General features: G+C 34.1%; 2 protein-coding genes across 6 annotated transcripts; one reads left to right on the top strand and one right to left on the bottom strand.

Annotated features, from left to right (window-relative positions):
- The first annotated feature begins 2,055 nt into the window (after nucleotides 1-2,055).
- Dad1 (dolichyl-diphosphooligosaccharide--protein glycosyltransferase subunit) lies at nucleotides 2,056-2,990 on the top strand. Its single transcript, XM_011643843.3, has 2 exons — nucleotides 2,056-2,405; nucleotides 2,709-2,990. Exons 1-2 carry the CDS (start codon nucleotides 2,201-2,203, stop codon nucleotides 2,837-2,839), a joined length of 336 nt encoding a protein of 111 aa, XP_011642145.1. The 5' UTR covers nucleotides 2,056-2,200; the 3' UTR covers nucleotides 2,840-2,990.
- A 1,766-nt stretch (nucleotides 2,991-4,756) lies between these two features.
- Nucleotides 4,757-15,780, bottom strand: LOC105430331 (E3 ubiquitin-protein ligase AMFR). Of its 5 annotated transcripts, XM_011643845.3 has the most exons (9): nucleotides 15,120-15,779; nucleotides 12,607-12,697; nucleotides 10,958-11,266; nucleotides 8,966-9,223; nucleotides 8,558-8,713; nucleotides 7,839-8,161; nucleotides 7,066-7,456; nucleotides 6,729-6,967; nucleotides 4,757-6,566 (listed from the first exon to the last, which is right to left on the bottom strand). In XM_011643845.3, exons 3-9 carry the CDS (start codon nucleotides 11,210-11,212, stop codon nucleotides 6,380-6,382), a joined length of 1,809 nt encoding a protein of 602 aa, XP_011642147.1. In that variant the 5' UTR covers nucleotides 11,213-11,266; nucleotides 12,607-12,697; nucleotides 15,120-15,779; the 3' UTR covers nucleotides 4,757-6,379. The 5 variants fall into 5 exon arrangements, with proteins under 5 accessions (XP_011642147.1, XP_011642146.1, XP_088931923.1 ...); XM_011643844.3 differs by lacking the exon at nucleotides 12,607-12,697 and having other exon boundaries at nucleotides 15,120-15,778; XM_089075797.1 differs by lacking the exons at nucleotides 12,607-12,697; nucleotides 15,120-15,779 and adding an exon at nucleotides 12,219-12,237.
- Nucleotides 15,781-16,133: the final 353 nt, after the last annotated feature.

Below are 16,133 nucleotides of genomic sequence, written 5' to 3'. Positions count from 1 at the left end.
ATATTTATTTATAATACGATGCATATTTAAAATCTTGATATTATAAAACTCCGATAAATACCATTAACTTAAATAGTGGAGCAATTATTGCATTTTAAAAATTGTGTTTATATAAAAATAGTGATCAAATGTGAAGTAAAGTTGATTAAAACGTTCTCAATATGTTTATCGAAATATATATTATTTGATCCTACTATGCTATGTACACATTTGATATATTAAAAATTATCACAATTATAGAGATTTAATTGGGATATACTTATAAATATACTTATAAATATACTTATAAATATATTATATTATAAATATATAAATACTTTACTTATATTTTACTATAACTTTAATTGCACATATTTATTTATAATACGATGCATATTTAAAATCTTGATATTATAAAACTCCGATAAATACCATTAACTTAAATAGTGGAGCAATTATTGCATTTTAAAAATAAAAATAAATTAAAAATTAATTTATTGACAGCCAATGGCTATTTTAGGACAAAAATCAAATCAATAAATTAATTTGTATCATAAATTAATTTCATTTAATTAAATAATTTTGATAATAAAGAAACAATACACACACGCGCACGCGCACACGCACATGTAAAGCCAATATTCGCTCTCCAACATGAAGTTAACAATTGATAGAGAAAGCGACAAAGAGCTATTTCCAAATAACATATTCCAAATAGCTGACGTTATTTGTTGTTATCTGGATGTCATTTTTCATCACCTCGTCTAATGTCGTCAAAATGACGACAAATAACATCAGCTTGTTACATGAAATTGATAAATATTAAGTTTATCCTCCTCACTATTAATTTCAATAAAATTAGGCTTATTCGACGTGTTATTTTTGCACGAAACGAAAGAATTTGACAGAAAAAAGTGTCGCTCTGTCCCGCGAACCAAAATATAATCGTTAAATTTGTCGACTATTCAAATATTTGGAAATCTGTCATACCGACGAAAGATAACAACATGCGCATGCAAAAAGTGTGCGAATATTTGAAACGTATATGTATCACTTTTATAATGTATCACTTAGGTTTCAATGATAAATAAATATGTTTATTAAATCTTCGATGATAAATAAATATGTTTATTAAATCTTCTTACTAAATGGATAAGTCTATATTATATTAAAAGTAATGGGTACTGAGAAGATTAGTGAGATCTCTACGCAAGTTAGGATATATCACAAAAGCAGATGCATCATAGTATGTGCTTTGACGAGAAAGACTTTTCTTGTTTCTCTTGTTATTCATTTGTGAGTTACGACCAATACTCGCACTGTTCAGGACAGACCCTCTTAATAAAACAAAGATTTAATAGATATATTCATTTATCACTGAAATTCAAGTAATGTATCACGTATGTATGTTAAGTATATCTATATACGCGCACTTCTTTCAAATTCGCGTACTTTTCACATACATATGGCCACGGAGCATGCTCATGTCGCTACATTCATCTATCGGTAGTATCTCTATAAATTTTCATGCTAACGCTCATTTTTAGCGTCAAACTAGATCACGTGATCAAAATTAATACAAAATAGTGAAATCTGAATGATCATTTTCGAGCGTCAGCATGAAAAGGCACCTTAAGCAAACAAGGTGTGCTCTTGCGCATGAAAACGAGAATGGACCAATGAGGACGGTGGAACAAGTAGCCGATCATATTAATATGTCAACCAATCAGCGTTTTTCTTGCGATAATCAAACTGTAGTATAAATAAAGAAAGGACAATTAATAAATTTATTTAATTGAGAACTACGACTTGTGATTTTTATCATTAATAATTATTAAATTGTTTATTATCAAATTATATGTCACAAATTTGTAACGTAGTCACAAATTTGTTTATTTTACTATTATTTTCCAATATGGAAGGCGATTTGTTCCAACGCCATATATGCGAATCCAAATTGGGTCTATCTGACGAGCACACCTTGTCACCTGACTTGAGCACAGTCTACCTTGTCTCCTTACGTCATGACTGTGACCGTGTCGCTGTCGCTTGCCGTTTGCCGTTCACATATATCGCAAGTTCACGGATCGGTCGTCGGGTTGATGCGTTAAGGTTAGTATACGTGTCACCGGCACTTGCCACTTATCACGCGTGTATCGACAAGTCTTGAAAAATCTTCTCATCTCGCCTTGTCATAGATTTTACATAAAAATCAATAAACATGACAGCATTGACAGTATTACATAAATTCTGGTTGGAATATACGAAGAATACGCCCAAAAAACTCAAAATCATCGATGCGTACTTGTTGTACGTGTTTCTTACGGGTGTCATCCAATTTATATATTGTTGTCTCGTCGGCACTTTTCCCTTCAATAGTTTTCTCAGTGGTTTCATATCCTGTGTATCCTGCTTCATTCTAGGAGGTAATTATTAATAAATGCGTTCAGTCGTTATCTATATTGTTTGGTTGAGTTTTCTCTTCCTCCATTCTTCACGACGACGTTAATCGCTAATCGTTTCTTCAATATCGCATATGTCAATGTCAGTTACAGATGTGAACAAGGATTTATTTTCTATCCCTTTGTTACATAATTGATGTGAATCTCCAAATGTCGATGCGATAGATTATATATTTTGTAAAAATCTCATGTATAAAGTAATCGTTAAGTTGTCTCTCTTCACTCTGTTTCAAAGGTATGGCTTTCTGATTGTTTACATTTTTTCAGTTTGTCTTCGATTGCAAGTTAATCCACAAAATAGAAGTCAGTTTCACGGTATAAGCCCGGAAAGAGGATTTGCAGACTTTATTTTTGCACAAATCATTTTACATATTGTTATCATGAATTTCATTGGATGAGATACATAGCTGTGTGATATATTTTTATGATAGATCATCAGCGTTATTTTAAAGAATAAATTGTATCTAAAATATATCATGTTTTTCTATTGTTAATCTAATTTTCACTTGAATATCTCATAATTGTTTAATAAAATTAATGAAAGGATAATCATAATCTTGTTGCTCTTTATTTCTCCTTTCTTTCTTGTGTTAAAATACAACACCCTCGTGTGATCTCGTATTCTTAAGCCACATAAAGTTATTGGGAAATATTTATATTGATATAAGACTATCCACACAAGTGTAATATATGTTAATTTACTACGTTATCTAATGTAGTGAAAAAGTAGTATACTAATAAATATGACTATCAGTGCTGTGTAATAGAAACTTTACATTCATGTAAAATAAATAAGATATATAATTACAACAATCTATAATGCATTTTATTTGTCTCACTAGTTGTACAATGTTAAGATTGGAATAAGTATTATTACATCACTAAAATGTGATAGAAGAGATATGGAGATATAGGATACTGATATTTACAAATATACTAAGAGAGAACTTTAAAAGATACTACCTTACAAAGTTATAGCTTCCAAAGATTCGGAAAAGCATTATTAGATTATTCTTAACTTGTCAAACTAGTCGAATATTATGTTTCCCCAAAGCAATATAATTTATAATACTTAATAAAGCTCTTTTATTTATGAATTCATATATGTATGTATTTTCATACATGTTTTATTTACACATTTAGAGGCAATTAACAAGAATAATAATTTATATTTCTTGTATATTATCTTAATAAATTTATTTTAGATATACCTATGAAACAAAATAACTTAAATGTTCTAAAAGTTATTCTCAACATACTATTATATATATATATATTATTAACGAAACCTATAATAGAAATAAATTTTGTGTACGTCACGCGCAGAAAGTTGTCTCAAATAAAAATTGTATTATATATTTCATTCATTACCTACTTGACGCAACTTAGAGATCCATAAAATATATGTATATATAATTCGATGTAAATAAAGCTACCTATAAAATTTTTTAATATAATGATGTATATCGACATCTTTAGTAAAATAAATTTTTTTCATCTTTTAGATGCAGCGTTTTCACAATATGTGTGTGTGTGTGTGTGTGTGTGTGTGTGTGTTTGTGTGTACTTTTACAAAAAAATGTATCCCAATATACAGGATGTTCCACAATATTAACTTAATTCTAATGACAAGTACATGTTTACATCTTATATATATTTATATTCCCTAATAAGTTTCTAATAGTTTAATTCTCTCCATTTTCCTTCACTCTTAGAATTTAAATTTACCACTTATGATACAAAAATTACAATGCTGAAAAATTGAAAAAAAAAGAAACAGAAATTCAAAAACAAGGCTAATGAGACTCAGATGCGAAACTAATTGCACAATATAAATTCTTTGTACAATCTTTATTTAAAATATATTTATTTAAAGTACATTTCGGCTTTATATTTTGAAAGAAAAAACTCGATTCTAAATTTAGTAAAAAAATCTGTTATTACATTAATCGTAAGTGTGGCACATCCTATATATATTTACATCCTACAGATATATACGACACTTGTAAATGTGTACTATATGTATTTACGTATGAATATACAGATAAATATGTCAAATTCACGTGATCAAGCTAGAAAAAACTGAAAAGCAGAGAATATGATTATTAAATTTATACAAGTTTAAACAATGCAGATTGCATTGTTATGAAAATAAATAATAAACCATAAAATATAAAAGTCTTTGAAAATTTTTAAATGTTAATAATTAGAAAAATACGATATATATTCAAGCATGATAAAACTTACTTATTATTAAAGGCTCGGAAGTTCATGAGTTTTTGCATCAAAACTCGTCACGATGCAAGTACGAAGTATATGGACGATAGATTTTATTTGTGTTTTAAGCAAAGCGATATAGAATAATTACATATTTTTTGCAATTGATATTAGATACAAACGAAAAGTAATCAAACAATATCTTGTACATTGTTAAAAATAAGGATTAAACATACGATGTATAATTTTTAATAATTTCAATCTGTAGTAGTACACCTAGCAAAAAACTTTTTGCTAGTTGTCGCATTTTATTTGTAAATAAACGTCCAGCTTGTTATTATCGATAATATAATAAATCTAAATTCTGATGAAATTGTTTTCAACATACATATATATATATATATATAAACGTGTGTGTATGTGTGTACACAATTTTATATATATATATATATATATATATATATATATATATATTCAATATTGTTCAACGCTGCAAGAAGATTCGTCGAACCTAGCAAACTTCCGGCCCCTATTTATTACATATGAAACTAAAAATTATATACAAGATTTACAACTCGTTACTCTATTTTTTTCGCATTTGTGCAAGACAAATTCGTTTAATTTGTAAGATCAATTCGAAATATAAATCTTAAATATAGGACAAATATAGGACGCTTTCCGAAACATAAACATATCTGCATTGCCTGAAATTAGAGAATTTCTTCTTTTCTTAATAAATTCATAAGCATGTACATTTCTTAAACTCCAACTTGGTTACAGGCACAACATAGTATAGCTAGTTGTACTTCTGAATTAAGAATCTTGTGTCTTATATTCTTTTTATCGATAAATCATTAATCATTGCCTGCGTTTTATTAGTCAGTAGATATATTTTTATGCATACATGTCCAATTTTTTTATATGTTCATACATTTTTTGTTTTTTTTTTTAGAAACAGCTACTAGAACTCTAACGAGCGCAACTGAATCTATACTCATTAAAATTGGCACATGTCATTTCAATTCATTTATGGCACTAAACACATACAACATTAAATTAACATTTACTGTAACTATTTTACCAGAATTCTTTTTCTTTCTTTCTCTTTCTATCCGTTTTTTAATCCATTTATAAATTTTTATAAAGATTGTTGCACAAATTATGTAAGATAAAAAATTTTAAAGCAAGGATTTTAATCTATTAGAAACTGGACTGGACTTGTTAAAAATCCGATAAGATTATTCACCAACAACTTTTTTTCGAAAAGCATGTATTAAACATTGCTGTAGACATTTAATGTTTTACCACCAGTCTATATTTAAATAAGTCACATAAAAATCTCAATACCTTCCTCTGTTACAGTTTAGTCGTTTTATTATAGCTTTCATCACAATTTGATGGTATTGAGTAATTAGTTCAATACTAATCGTTCGTGTATATACCATTCACAACCTTTCGATATTCATAAAAGTCGCGCCTAATCTCTTGGCTGTGACTTCAAGTTGCCGTTCTGAGAACGTTAAGAGCACTAACTTTTAAATACACAAGGAGATCTTCAATATGCTCTTGCTGTATTTTCATAATCAGTCATCAGCAAAGAGTATACATGTACGTTCCGTCTCGTATCCAAAAAAGAAGATATAGCCCGTCAATTTAATGTCAACTATGAGGTTTGCGCAATCTAAAGTCGAAATCGTATCAACAGGTATCTCTGCTTATATCTACGACGTAGTATTTTCAGTATTCGTTTTCTGCGAATTTGTCGAATCAATCTCGGATTTTCGATGTTTTTCCAAATACCTTCTGCGCGCTGTTAATCGCATATGCTCTTTTCGTCGTTGAAGTATAAGTTCTCTCTCAGTGGACGATTTTGAAAAACGACCACCAAGACTCGAAGGTTCTTCTCCACTATAAAAGTAATAATATACTTATCATTACATATTATGAATTCAGGCGAAGAAATAACAAGAGAGAAGAAAAAAGAAAAGAGCTAAGAGAAAAGAGAATACAGATAGCGCGTCATCTCTCTCACACTCCTCTTCTTTGTTTCTCTCTTTTCATTTTTCTTACCTGTCGGCAAATGGAATATCGAATCTAGGATCCAATGAATTTTGGATCGAAGAGCTGGGCATGGTAACATTCATCGTTTGCATTTGTGGGACGGATTCTCCTTCCGGTTCTTCGATTAAATGATGTGGTATAGTTAATATCCCATCGAGTATATTCTCAATTGTCCATTCAACCGACCGAGTCATTCTAAGGTCTTCTAGGATTATATTGCGAGGATAATGAGGAAAAAGTTGTTGTACCTAATAAAGATGTTTTATTATGATACAATTTTTTTTTTTTTGTAAAAGACATCTTAAAGTTGGCCTTATTCTCTTTATGTATAACGTGATACCGTTACCTGTCTTGCCATAGCATCCATCAGAGAATTAGTGTGCGCCAACGTAGATATGTTACCACGTAATCTATTGTGCGAGACCTCGACGGAGAAACTAGGCAACCAAGACACGTATCTCGAAGCATCGAGAAAGAGGAAGAAATGATTACCATTTCTTCTTGTTGGGGTCTGTGGCTCGAGTGGCATCTCTGGAGCGATCTCTCTATGATTCGCTTGCATACTCAAACCCAATCGACAAGTGGGACATGATGTGTCTTGTTCTAACCATGATTGTAAGCACGAGTTGTGAAATAAATGCGTACAGGGTAACTTGCGAGCACTTTCCATCTTTTCCCAACATATTGCGCAGTTATCAGAATTCTCGGCTAGTTCATCTTGTGAAGCCATTGGATAACTATAAATGGTATAGTTATTTATTACTTATTTTTAAATAATCATTGATAATACATAATTTAATGTGATTACAAAAGATCTTATGAATTGCTACATATTTATTAACATGGAGTAAAATGTAGGCTTACAATATTACATCTCCATTGTTATTTACGTTGAAAATAAAAATATAAAAAAGATCATAATTAATGCTTTTCAATAATATTTAAAATTTTCATTAAAGTTTCAGTAATGATTTTCAATATGATAAAATAAATAAAATGCAAAGATATATATATAAAACATATTCTATGTATTTTATAAAGTTATGTGTGTTATGAAGTTTATAAAAAAAATCAAAATGATAACATAATTGTACATAAACATTATAAGATATCACGTACTTTTGCTCCATATGATTTAATACAGCCAAATAGTTTCTATGTTTTGTGATTCTCCGTTGTATCTCATAAAACAGATATCTCAATTGCATACAAATCACTAGCGATGCCATACTCAAAAAGATATTGCTCCATAGAAGCATGTGAACATGATGAAAGAAGTCAACTGCCAGCACAATCAATTCCGAAATCAAATCTGTGTAGTAAGTCAAGGGACCACGTTTGTCCCAAGAACGTTGCGCCGAGGTACCGGCACCACGAGTATCATACAGATGAATCACGTAACGTAGCATTACATGAATCGTACGAACTCCGAGTAAAATACACTGTGAATTAAACGAAAGAATTGTACAAATAAGATCAATATATCAATGTCAACATGTATGAAGTATTGTCAATTATATTTTGGACCTATAATATTTTAAGTTTACAATAGATTTTGCGTTTTTCCTGATTCTTCTTAATTCAAGTGATTCTTTACATAAAATGGTGATAAGAAGTAACGTTTTATAATTAGAGAATATTGTACTTTTTTAATTACTTTTAAGTTTGATTTAATAAAGAATTTTTACTCGAGCGTTTCTGCGCGCGCGCGCGCGCGCGCGCGCGTGTGTGTGTGTGTGTGTGTGTGTGTGTGTGTGTAATGTTAAAAATTGTGAATGATTCTGGTAGATAACAATCATAAAATTGTATATCAGAAAAAGTAATTGATTATAGCTTACCTCAGCTGCCATAAAAGCAAAAGTGTTGAAAGATATAAAGAAGAAAGCTGCAGCAATGCAGAATAGAAGCATAAAGGAAGATAGCACAAGAATTGCCGCCAATAATCCAAGAAGTCGCGCGTGACTCCATCCTGGCGTGGTAGGTGAAAAGGACAGCTGGAATTAGAGATGACACGAATTAGACATGATATTTCTTACGTATTATTATAACATTTTGACAATGTTTCAAGTTTTGCACAGGTCTAACAAGAATGTTTTTCAAATAAATATTTTATTAAATTGACATACAGCAAACATACAACAGACATTCTACAGAGCATTCAAAATAAAAAGATATTTCTGCTATATTCATGACTGACTAAAAAATTATTTTGACAATTAATATCATATTGTGCTTTTCATACTCACATATTCGAATCGATCTTTACAAAGTTGGCTAAGAAGACTCAGAAAGCCGAGCGCCATAAACCATGCCCACCAGAGTACAACTTCATCCATGTACTGTACATTCAAAACTCCAAAAACGAAGATAAATTTGTAAAAAATGAAATTCCAGAACTTGTCTTTCAAATGTTGGCTCTCTGAAGCACGTAATTCACCAAATACAAGTTTCTGGATAGTTTTGCCAAGAAGAATCAACATGCAATAGGCCATGTTGATTAAAGTCTATAATTATAAAAAAAATATAAATATAGCGATATATCGAATATATCTTCGATTTCTATTAGATTATCTTCGATATCTATTAGAAAGAAATCAAAAAGTTCAAAACAGCGTAATCATTTGTTTCCTTCATTCTTTCCTTTTTAATATCGATAATCCGACTAAATGCTTACGCTCAGAAGAAATAAGATACGCATTTTGAATTAATCCTACTTTTATTTCTTACATCTTGCAACAAAAGCGAAACAAAGTAGATATTTTTTTGATACGCTCATCCTAAACAGATAGTTGAAATAAGTATTGCTTTATCGTTGCCAAATGATAGAAAGGCCATCTAATTTTAAGCTCAAACATTCTCTGTTTCAATATCTCGCCAACTATTTTGAAGCACGCGGATACAACTATCCGAGATACAAATTACTGGAAAATTATGATGGAGACTAGATCGACAAATCGTAAAACCTTTCGTATAAGATTACGTACGGCACAAACCAACTTTTACATCTTATAATATTATATCACCGTCATAAAATAATAATTTTAAACATTTTTCTTTATTAATCTTGTTTGTCGATGGAACAAAAAGTAAATTTTTAAGATTAAAACATTTTAACAATAAAAGATTGATACACACACACACACACACACACACACACACACACACACACACACACACACACACACACACACACAATAAAAGATTGCGTATAATCGATTACTCCCTAAAACTTTATCATTTTGTAGAAACATTTTCATATAAAATTTTGTGTGTGTGTGTGTGTGTGTGTGTGTGTGTGTGTGTGTGTGTGTGTGTGTGTGTGTGTGTGTGTGTGTACACATCATGAAAATGATATAATTTCTGATAAGTTTTACAAAGAATGAGAGGGAGAGGGAGAAAATCTTTTTTACACATATTATACTATGTGATGCAAATGCAAATTAACGTACTTATGTAACACGGATGGAGACATAGAATATGAGTTTCTTAAGGTGAATGATAGCGCAACGCAAAAATAAACTCGGGATACGTATTCATTCGAAAGGAACAATATCTAGACGTAATCACGCGATAATCGCATAGTCGTCGCGCACACGTAACAAAACACATAATGCCATACGGGAAGAAAGTAATGCGGTTCAACTGGCAGATACTACATAATCTTCTATACTTAAAGTTTATTAATTATCCACTTTAAATATCTTATTAATTTTCCGCTTTAAATTTAGATTTACAAATGTCGCGTGAATGAGACCATTTATTCCATTTAATGAAAAATTTGCATCTATATTATGCAACAGTATTATTATTAGATTTACATAATCTTTTTCTCACTCGTTATTCATCGACGTTATTTTTTTCTTGCCTTAATTAATTAACAAGTATAATGATACTTGAATCATCGCTCTATTAGTTACAAGAAAAAGCTACAATTTTTTTATGAATCTCACTTTATAGCTACGATATGAAAAAGCACAGAATCGCGAAACCTTCCTGTTTACTCGCGTGTAAATACAATCTATAAATATATGCACGTCACTCGAAAACGTGAACGTGAAAAAGATTTTCAAAGAACGTGAGAAATTCGACAAATATGTGATATCGAAAAGGTAAAATGTACACGAAGCGTATCAGCATTAGAGAAAACCTTTGCCTTTGATACTATCTAATATCATATGTGTATTCTTAAGTTCACTTTAAATAAATAAATAAATAAATAAATAAATAAATAAACATACCCAAACACAGATAGGTTCCGCCACCATACATTCTACAAGTTCCTTGAAATGTGTGCCAAGGCTTCTCGAATCGGTCAGATCTATGTCGTTTCCAGGGTGGGCTCCCACATCGACGTGCGTATGATTCGTTCTCCAAGCGGGATCCTTGATTATTTGAGTGGCATAATATATAGAGCAGGATAGTATGGTGAAACTTATGGCGGTATACACCCGGAAATTCGGGATGGGTAACCGCTCTAAAAATTCCATCGGCATGATTGAAAGAATTTTGAAATTTCTCTGCTCTGCTTGAAATCACACTTTTGAAATCTGCAATCAAAATTTCAATCGTATCGTATAAATGCCGGGGAAGCGGAGAGCCATTGAAAGGGAAAACTTTTGAACTTTTTTTTGATACACCTCTCGCATGCTCTCGCTCGAAATCAATCGGAGAAGTCAAGTCAGTCGGTCGGTCGATCAATTAGACAATCTCGATTTTCAAAACTGACTATCTAACTCTCTCTGACATCAATTCACTCCGATTCTACTTAATTGTTGGCTTGCAATTTTTTTTTTTTCATCGCGCATACGCGATTTCAAAGATTTTCAAGTCGATCAAGTTGTTTTTTTTTTCTTCTTCTTTCAAGTCAAAGAGTGTGTCATAAATTTCACAACTCGATATCGGCTGAATAAATTACTGAAATAAATTCTCTACTGAAATAAAATTCGAAATGCAGACATACTACTACAACCGTATTTCCGTAGGAACCTCGCGATATACGAAAATATAGGCGTACGTTTAAATGTAAAAGTTGCGCAATGGCGCAATGTAACAAGCGACAGCGTTTCGCGGTACACAAGTGGTAATAGCGATCGTAACTCGCGAGGCATACGTAACTCGCCCCGCATAGTTGTGCGATATCGAATACGACGAATCCACGTCGTGTCCGGCATTGCTCCGGCTTTGCATATAGCCACGTAGTACGCCTATATACGTACCTGTACCTGTGCATTGCCGTTATAACGGCAATTTTAACGTTTTACACCGAGCGACCGTGTTTGGTACATTCGGTACATTCGCAATCGACAAGCGAGAAAAATACCTGTTGTAATGAGAACGGCAGAAGAGAAACGGTATGAGAGAGAGAGAGAGAGAGAGAGAGAGAGAGAGAGAGAGATATGTGCGTGAAACGAATATTTACATTCGTCATCGAGACAATATTTTCTGTTTTCTGAGACGGGTGATCTTGAAAATACGAAAATAATAAGTCTGTTTGAATACCTGCATCAACACACGACACTCGATACTCGACACTCGACACTCGATACTTGACACTTGTTTCAACAGAAAGTTGACCAATTGGTCGATTAACGAGACATTTGTGCACTTTAATTTTAACATCTAACATTACAACTAATAGCAACTCCTAATATCCGTTGGAATCGACGCTACTAATTTTCCCCTCTCGATTTTACTCTGCAAAATGATAAGAAAAAGCAATACGGTTATGGAATTACGAGCGACTAAAGCGAGAGCTTGTCGTTAGCCGCCAGCTCGAAATTGCTGAAAAACTGCTCGAAAGAGCGGCATATCTTAACATTTGATAGATATTTGCTATGTTTGTCGAATTCACAATTAATATTGGATATACGAGACGTGTGGACATTACCTTTCACATTATCTTTTATCTTCTCCGAAAAAGAAACAACCGATCACAGATATTCGTGACGTGCCATCACGTCGAAAACATAATGGTTTTCCTATTTAAAAAAAAAAAAAAACATTTTCATTAATCTTTCTCTTGTACGCTCATTCTGAATATTGATTAAATGATTTAGCACGACGATTGGCAATTGGACGCGACACTGAAAGTTGGCGAGTTGTAGGATTACGCGCAAAAAGTAATCGCTCAAAGATACCGTTATGAACCGACAAAACGATAGTCTATCTCGGAAATGAACGCGCAAATTTAAAATATTTGACCTAATAATATCAGCATAATTCGATCGAAAAAGTGAACGCTGATCTTTAGTGGCACGCGTAGCATTGCATAATTTGACAGAGATTTATATATGAATATATTATTTCGAATCGAAAAATGAAAAAAACAACATCTAGTATTCAAAGGAATATAATCTATATTATTTAAAGGAATATAAATCTCTGTCAAACTACATAAATTATGCTACGCGCCACTAAAGGTCAGCGTCCATTTTTTTCATTTCATCACAACGTATCTTTTATTCATCTTTCCTTCTATTTTTGTAAAATAAATTTGTCGTAAATCATTATCGATCTTTCTCATGCGTAAAACAAACGTTACAATCAAATCTTATCCATTATTTTTAAGTGATTTGAAGATTAAGGAGAAAGAAGAAAGAAAAGAGGGAAAAAAGCTGTGGGGGGGGGGGAGGGGGGGGAAACGATATTAGACGATACGGGGCGTATAATTAAAGTCATGTAACACGTAGACGCAAGTACATATGTGTAATGCTTTTCCGACCATTTGAATATCGCGACAGTAACTTCTCTATAATGAGGAGTTATATTATCTTAAACGCGGTTGTGCAGTTACTGCGTCGTCAGTCGTTTCGTGCGATTGTAAGTTTTTAAAATTCAAGGGCACGAAAAATAGCGAGCTGATAGCGCGCGCGTGACAAATATTTATCTACGAATAAAATATTTATTTACGGAACGATATTTTTTCTAGATTTGGGCTAAACCTTTCTGCGGGTAAACTACATTGCCGTGCATGCCGTACATGCCGTGAGGTCCTTACGATGTTACGGCAAACATCGATCGACGGGTCGAGCCCGCGGGTCGCGGATAGAAAGCGCCTTTCACGCGATAAAGTCGGCAAAGGGTTAACGCGAACGCGCAAGGCGCACCAACAGCTGCTACGTGACATTCGCGATAATTCGATTCGATTCGATTCGAGATAACGTCCCCGGCCTCTTACTTTTCTTCTTTCCCTTTCCCATTTGATTAATCAATTCCCTTCGTTTCGGGGCTACGTTTTTCCGTTTCAGTTTTTTTTTTTTTATATTTAGAACGCGAGGTGTATACATACTGTCAAACTGCGCTTTTTTGCCACGTATGTAATATCCTCATTATCCTTTCATTTTACCTCCTCATCGAGTGTTGTATACGTATAATAAAGCACGATTCTCAACGTAAAAATGTCCTTCCCTGTAAAGTCGCTATTCGTAATAAATTCGTTTAAAAGGATGACGTGTTTCACTGAGAGAAAATGAAATTAATGGCACGTTTGGCGCGACCTTGACTCGTCGCGCACGCATACATGTGTGCGCACCCCCTCCCCCCCCAACACACACCACACACCGCGCGCGCGCGCCACACACACACACACCGCGCGCGCGCACACCCACACACACCTACCTACGTTTATCCAAATAAATTGATTGACAAAAAAAATAGATTTTTTGTTAGGATCCTAATCACACATAGTGCTACTGAACAATAATTACTGTAACAAGATATCTGGCTAAATGGCGAAAAAAAGCAAAAACAACCTGAAATTTGATAAAAGATATTCTTCAATCGCGACGAATAGAACGTATCACACGAGCCAAGACGTTGTAAGACGTTCGCAAGACAGAAAATCAATGTAATTTTATCATTGGGCGTAATCGGCTGGATGGAAGAAGCAAAGGACGGAGGCAATCTCGAAATGTGAAAATACTGTACGTACGAGATACGAGGACGAGCGAGAGATCACGCGGACGGAAAGAGAAAAATTATTCTCCGTGTGACAGGAATGCATTTTCTCAAGCGTACGATATAACCAACATCGCCAACCAACCAACCAACCAACCAACCGCTGGCGATGCTCGTGTTTGTCGCGACAATTGATCTCACGGCTTGATCTGACCACGGTTATATCGTACATTTGCGCGCCTCGATAAACGCGAAAATCCCGAGCCACCGGCTCAGCTGTCGTCAGCCGTACATCGGGCGAATAAGAAAATGAGAGAAAAGGCGAGCGAAACACGCGATATGACAGAGTACTACGTGTCGTTACGAGGAGCAAGGAAGGAAGAGTAAGAACGAATGTCGGGGGGGTAGGCGAACGACGGAAAGGAGAGCGAGAAAGACAGGGCGGTCTGATTTGTCGCTCGTCGAAACGTGCAGCAGGAGCAGCGCGGCACGTACGATACTTACGGCCGAACAAACGTTGGTTTCCAAACTCGTTTTCCGGAGCTCGCCTTGCGTGCCTCGCGAGAAACGTCTACATTACAAACGTGCCGCGAAAATCTCGATGGAAGACCTCCAAGTCTAACGCGATACGGACACGCTGCATCGATTGGCGAAGCACGAATAGCGAAACGGCGAGGGATCTCTTTCTCTTTCTCTCTCTCTCTCTCTCTCTCCCTCACCACACACGCACACACACACACACACACACACACACACTATCACGCGTTATCGTAAACGCAACAATCGCGACAATCTGACATATCACGAGCCACTCGCGACCGCGGTAGAGCGTGGTAATTCTGCCAACATTGACTGACGCCGACTAGCACCAAGCGGCACCGCGACGGGTCGCGGTTGCGGTCGCGGTCGCGCGGTCGGGCCTCGATTCCTCTTCGACTCTTCGGCGAGTTCCGCGACCTACTGCAATCTGCGAAGTACTAACTGCAACTGCAAAGCACCGAGAACCGAGAGCCGAACTGCCGAAAGCCGATGAAAGCCCGTAGTACGCGACTTGTAACTGTAAACTGCTGTAAACCGCTGTAAACTGTAAGCCGTACGCCGTACGCTGTACGCCGTACGCGATCAGTACATTGCGGTACAACACGGAACGATCCACGTTCTCGGCGATACTCGATTTTTTTTTTTCGAAATTATTATGAAAGACTCGAGCTCGATCGGTAATATCACGCGTCGCGAAGCGGAGGGTGAGAAGAAGTCCAGTTTCAAGGAAAATTTAAATTTTTTTAAAATTATTTTAATAATAAATATATAAAAAATAATTATTATATTTCACACAAAGAGAAATCATAACTTACACAGAAGATAAATACGGAAATGATACGACCAGCTTTACATTTTGTTAATGGCCATTGTTAAATTTAATCGACCGATCAGAAGTTAATTAGAAATGATGAAAATAGCCCAGAGTACGTAGAGTCTACGATGCCGTTTCATCGTTTCACCCACAAAATGCAATAC

This window comes from Pogonomyrmex barbatus, unplaced genomic scaffold, assembly GCF_055798465.1.
Source record: "Pogonomyrmex barbatus isolate J1 unplaced genomic scaffold, ASM5579846v1 scaffold2, whole genome shotgun sequence".
Classification (NCBI taxonomy): domain Eukaryota; kingdom Metazoa; phylum Arthropoda; class Insecta; order Hymenoptera; family Formicidae; genus Pogonomyrmex; species Pogonomyrmex barbatus.
The sequence above is the reverse complement of the archived record's forward strand: the minus strand, read 5'-3'. Positions and strand labels throughout refer to the sequence as shown.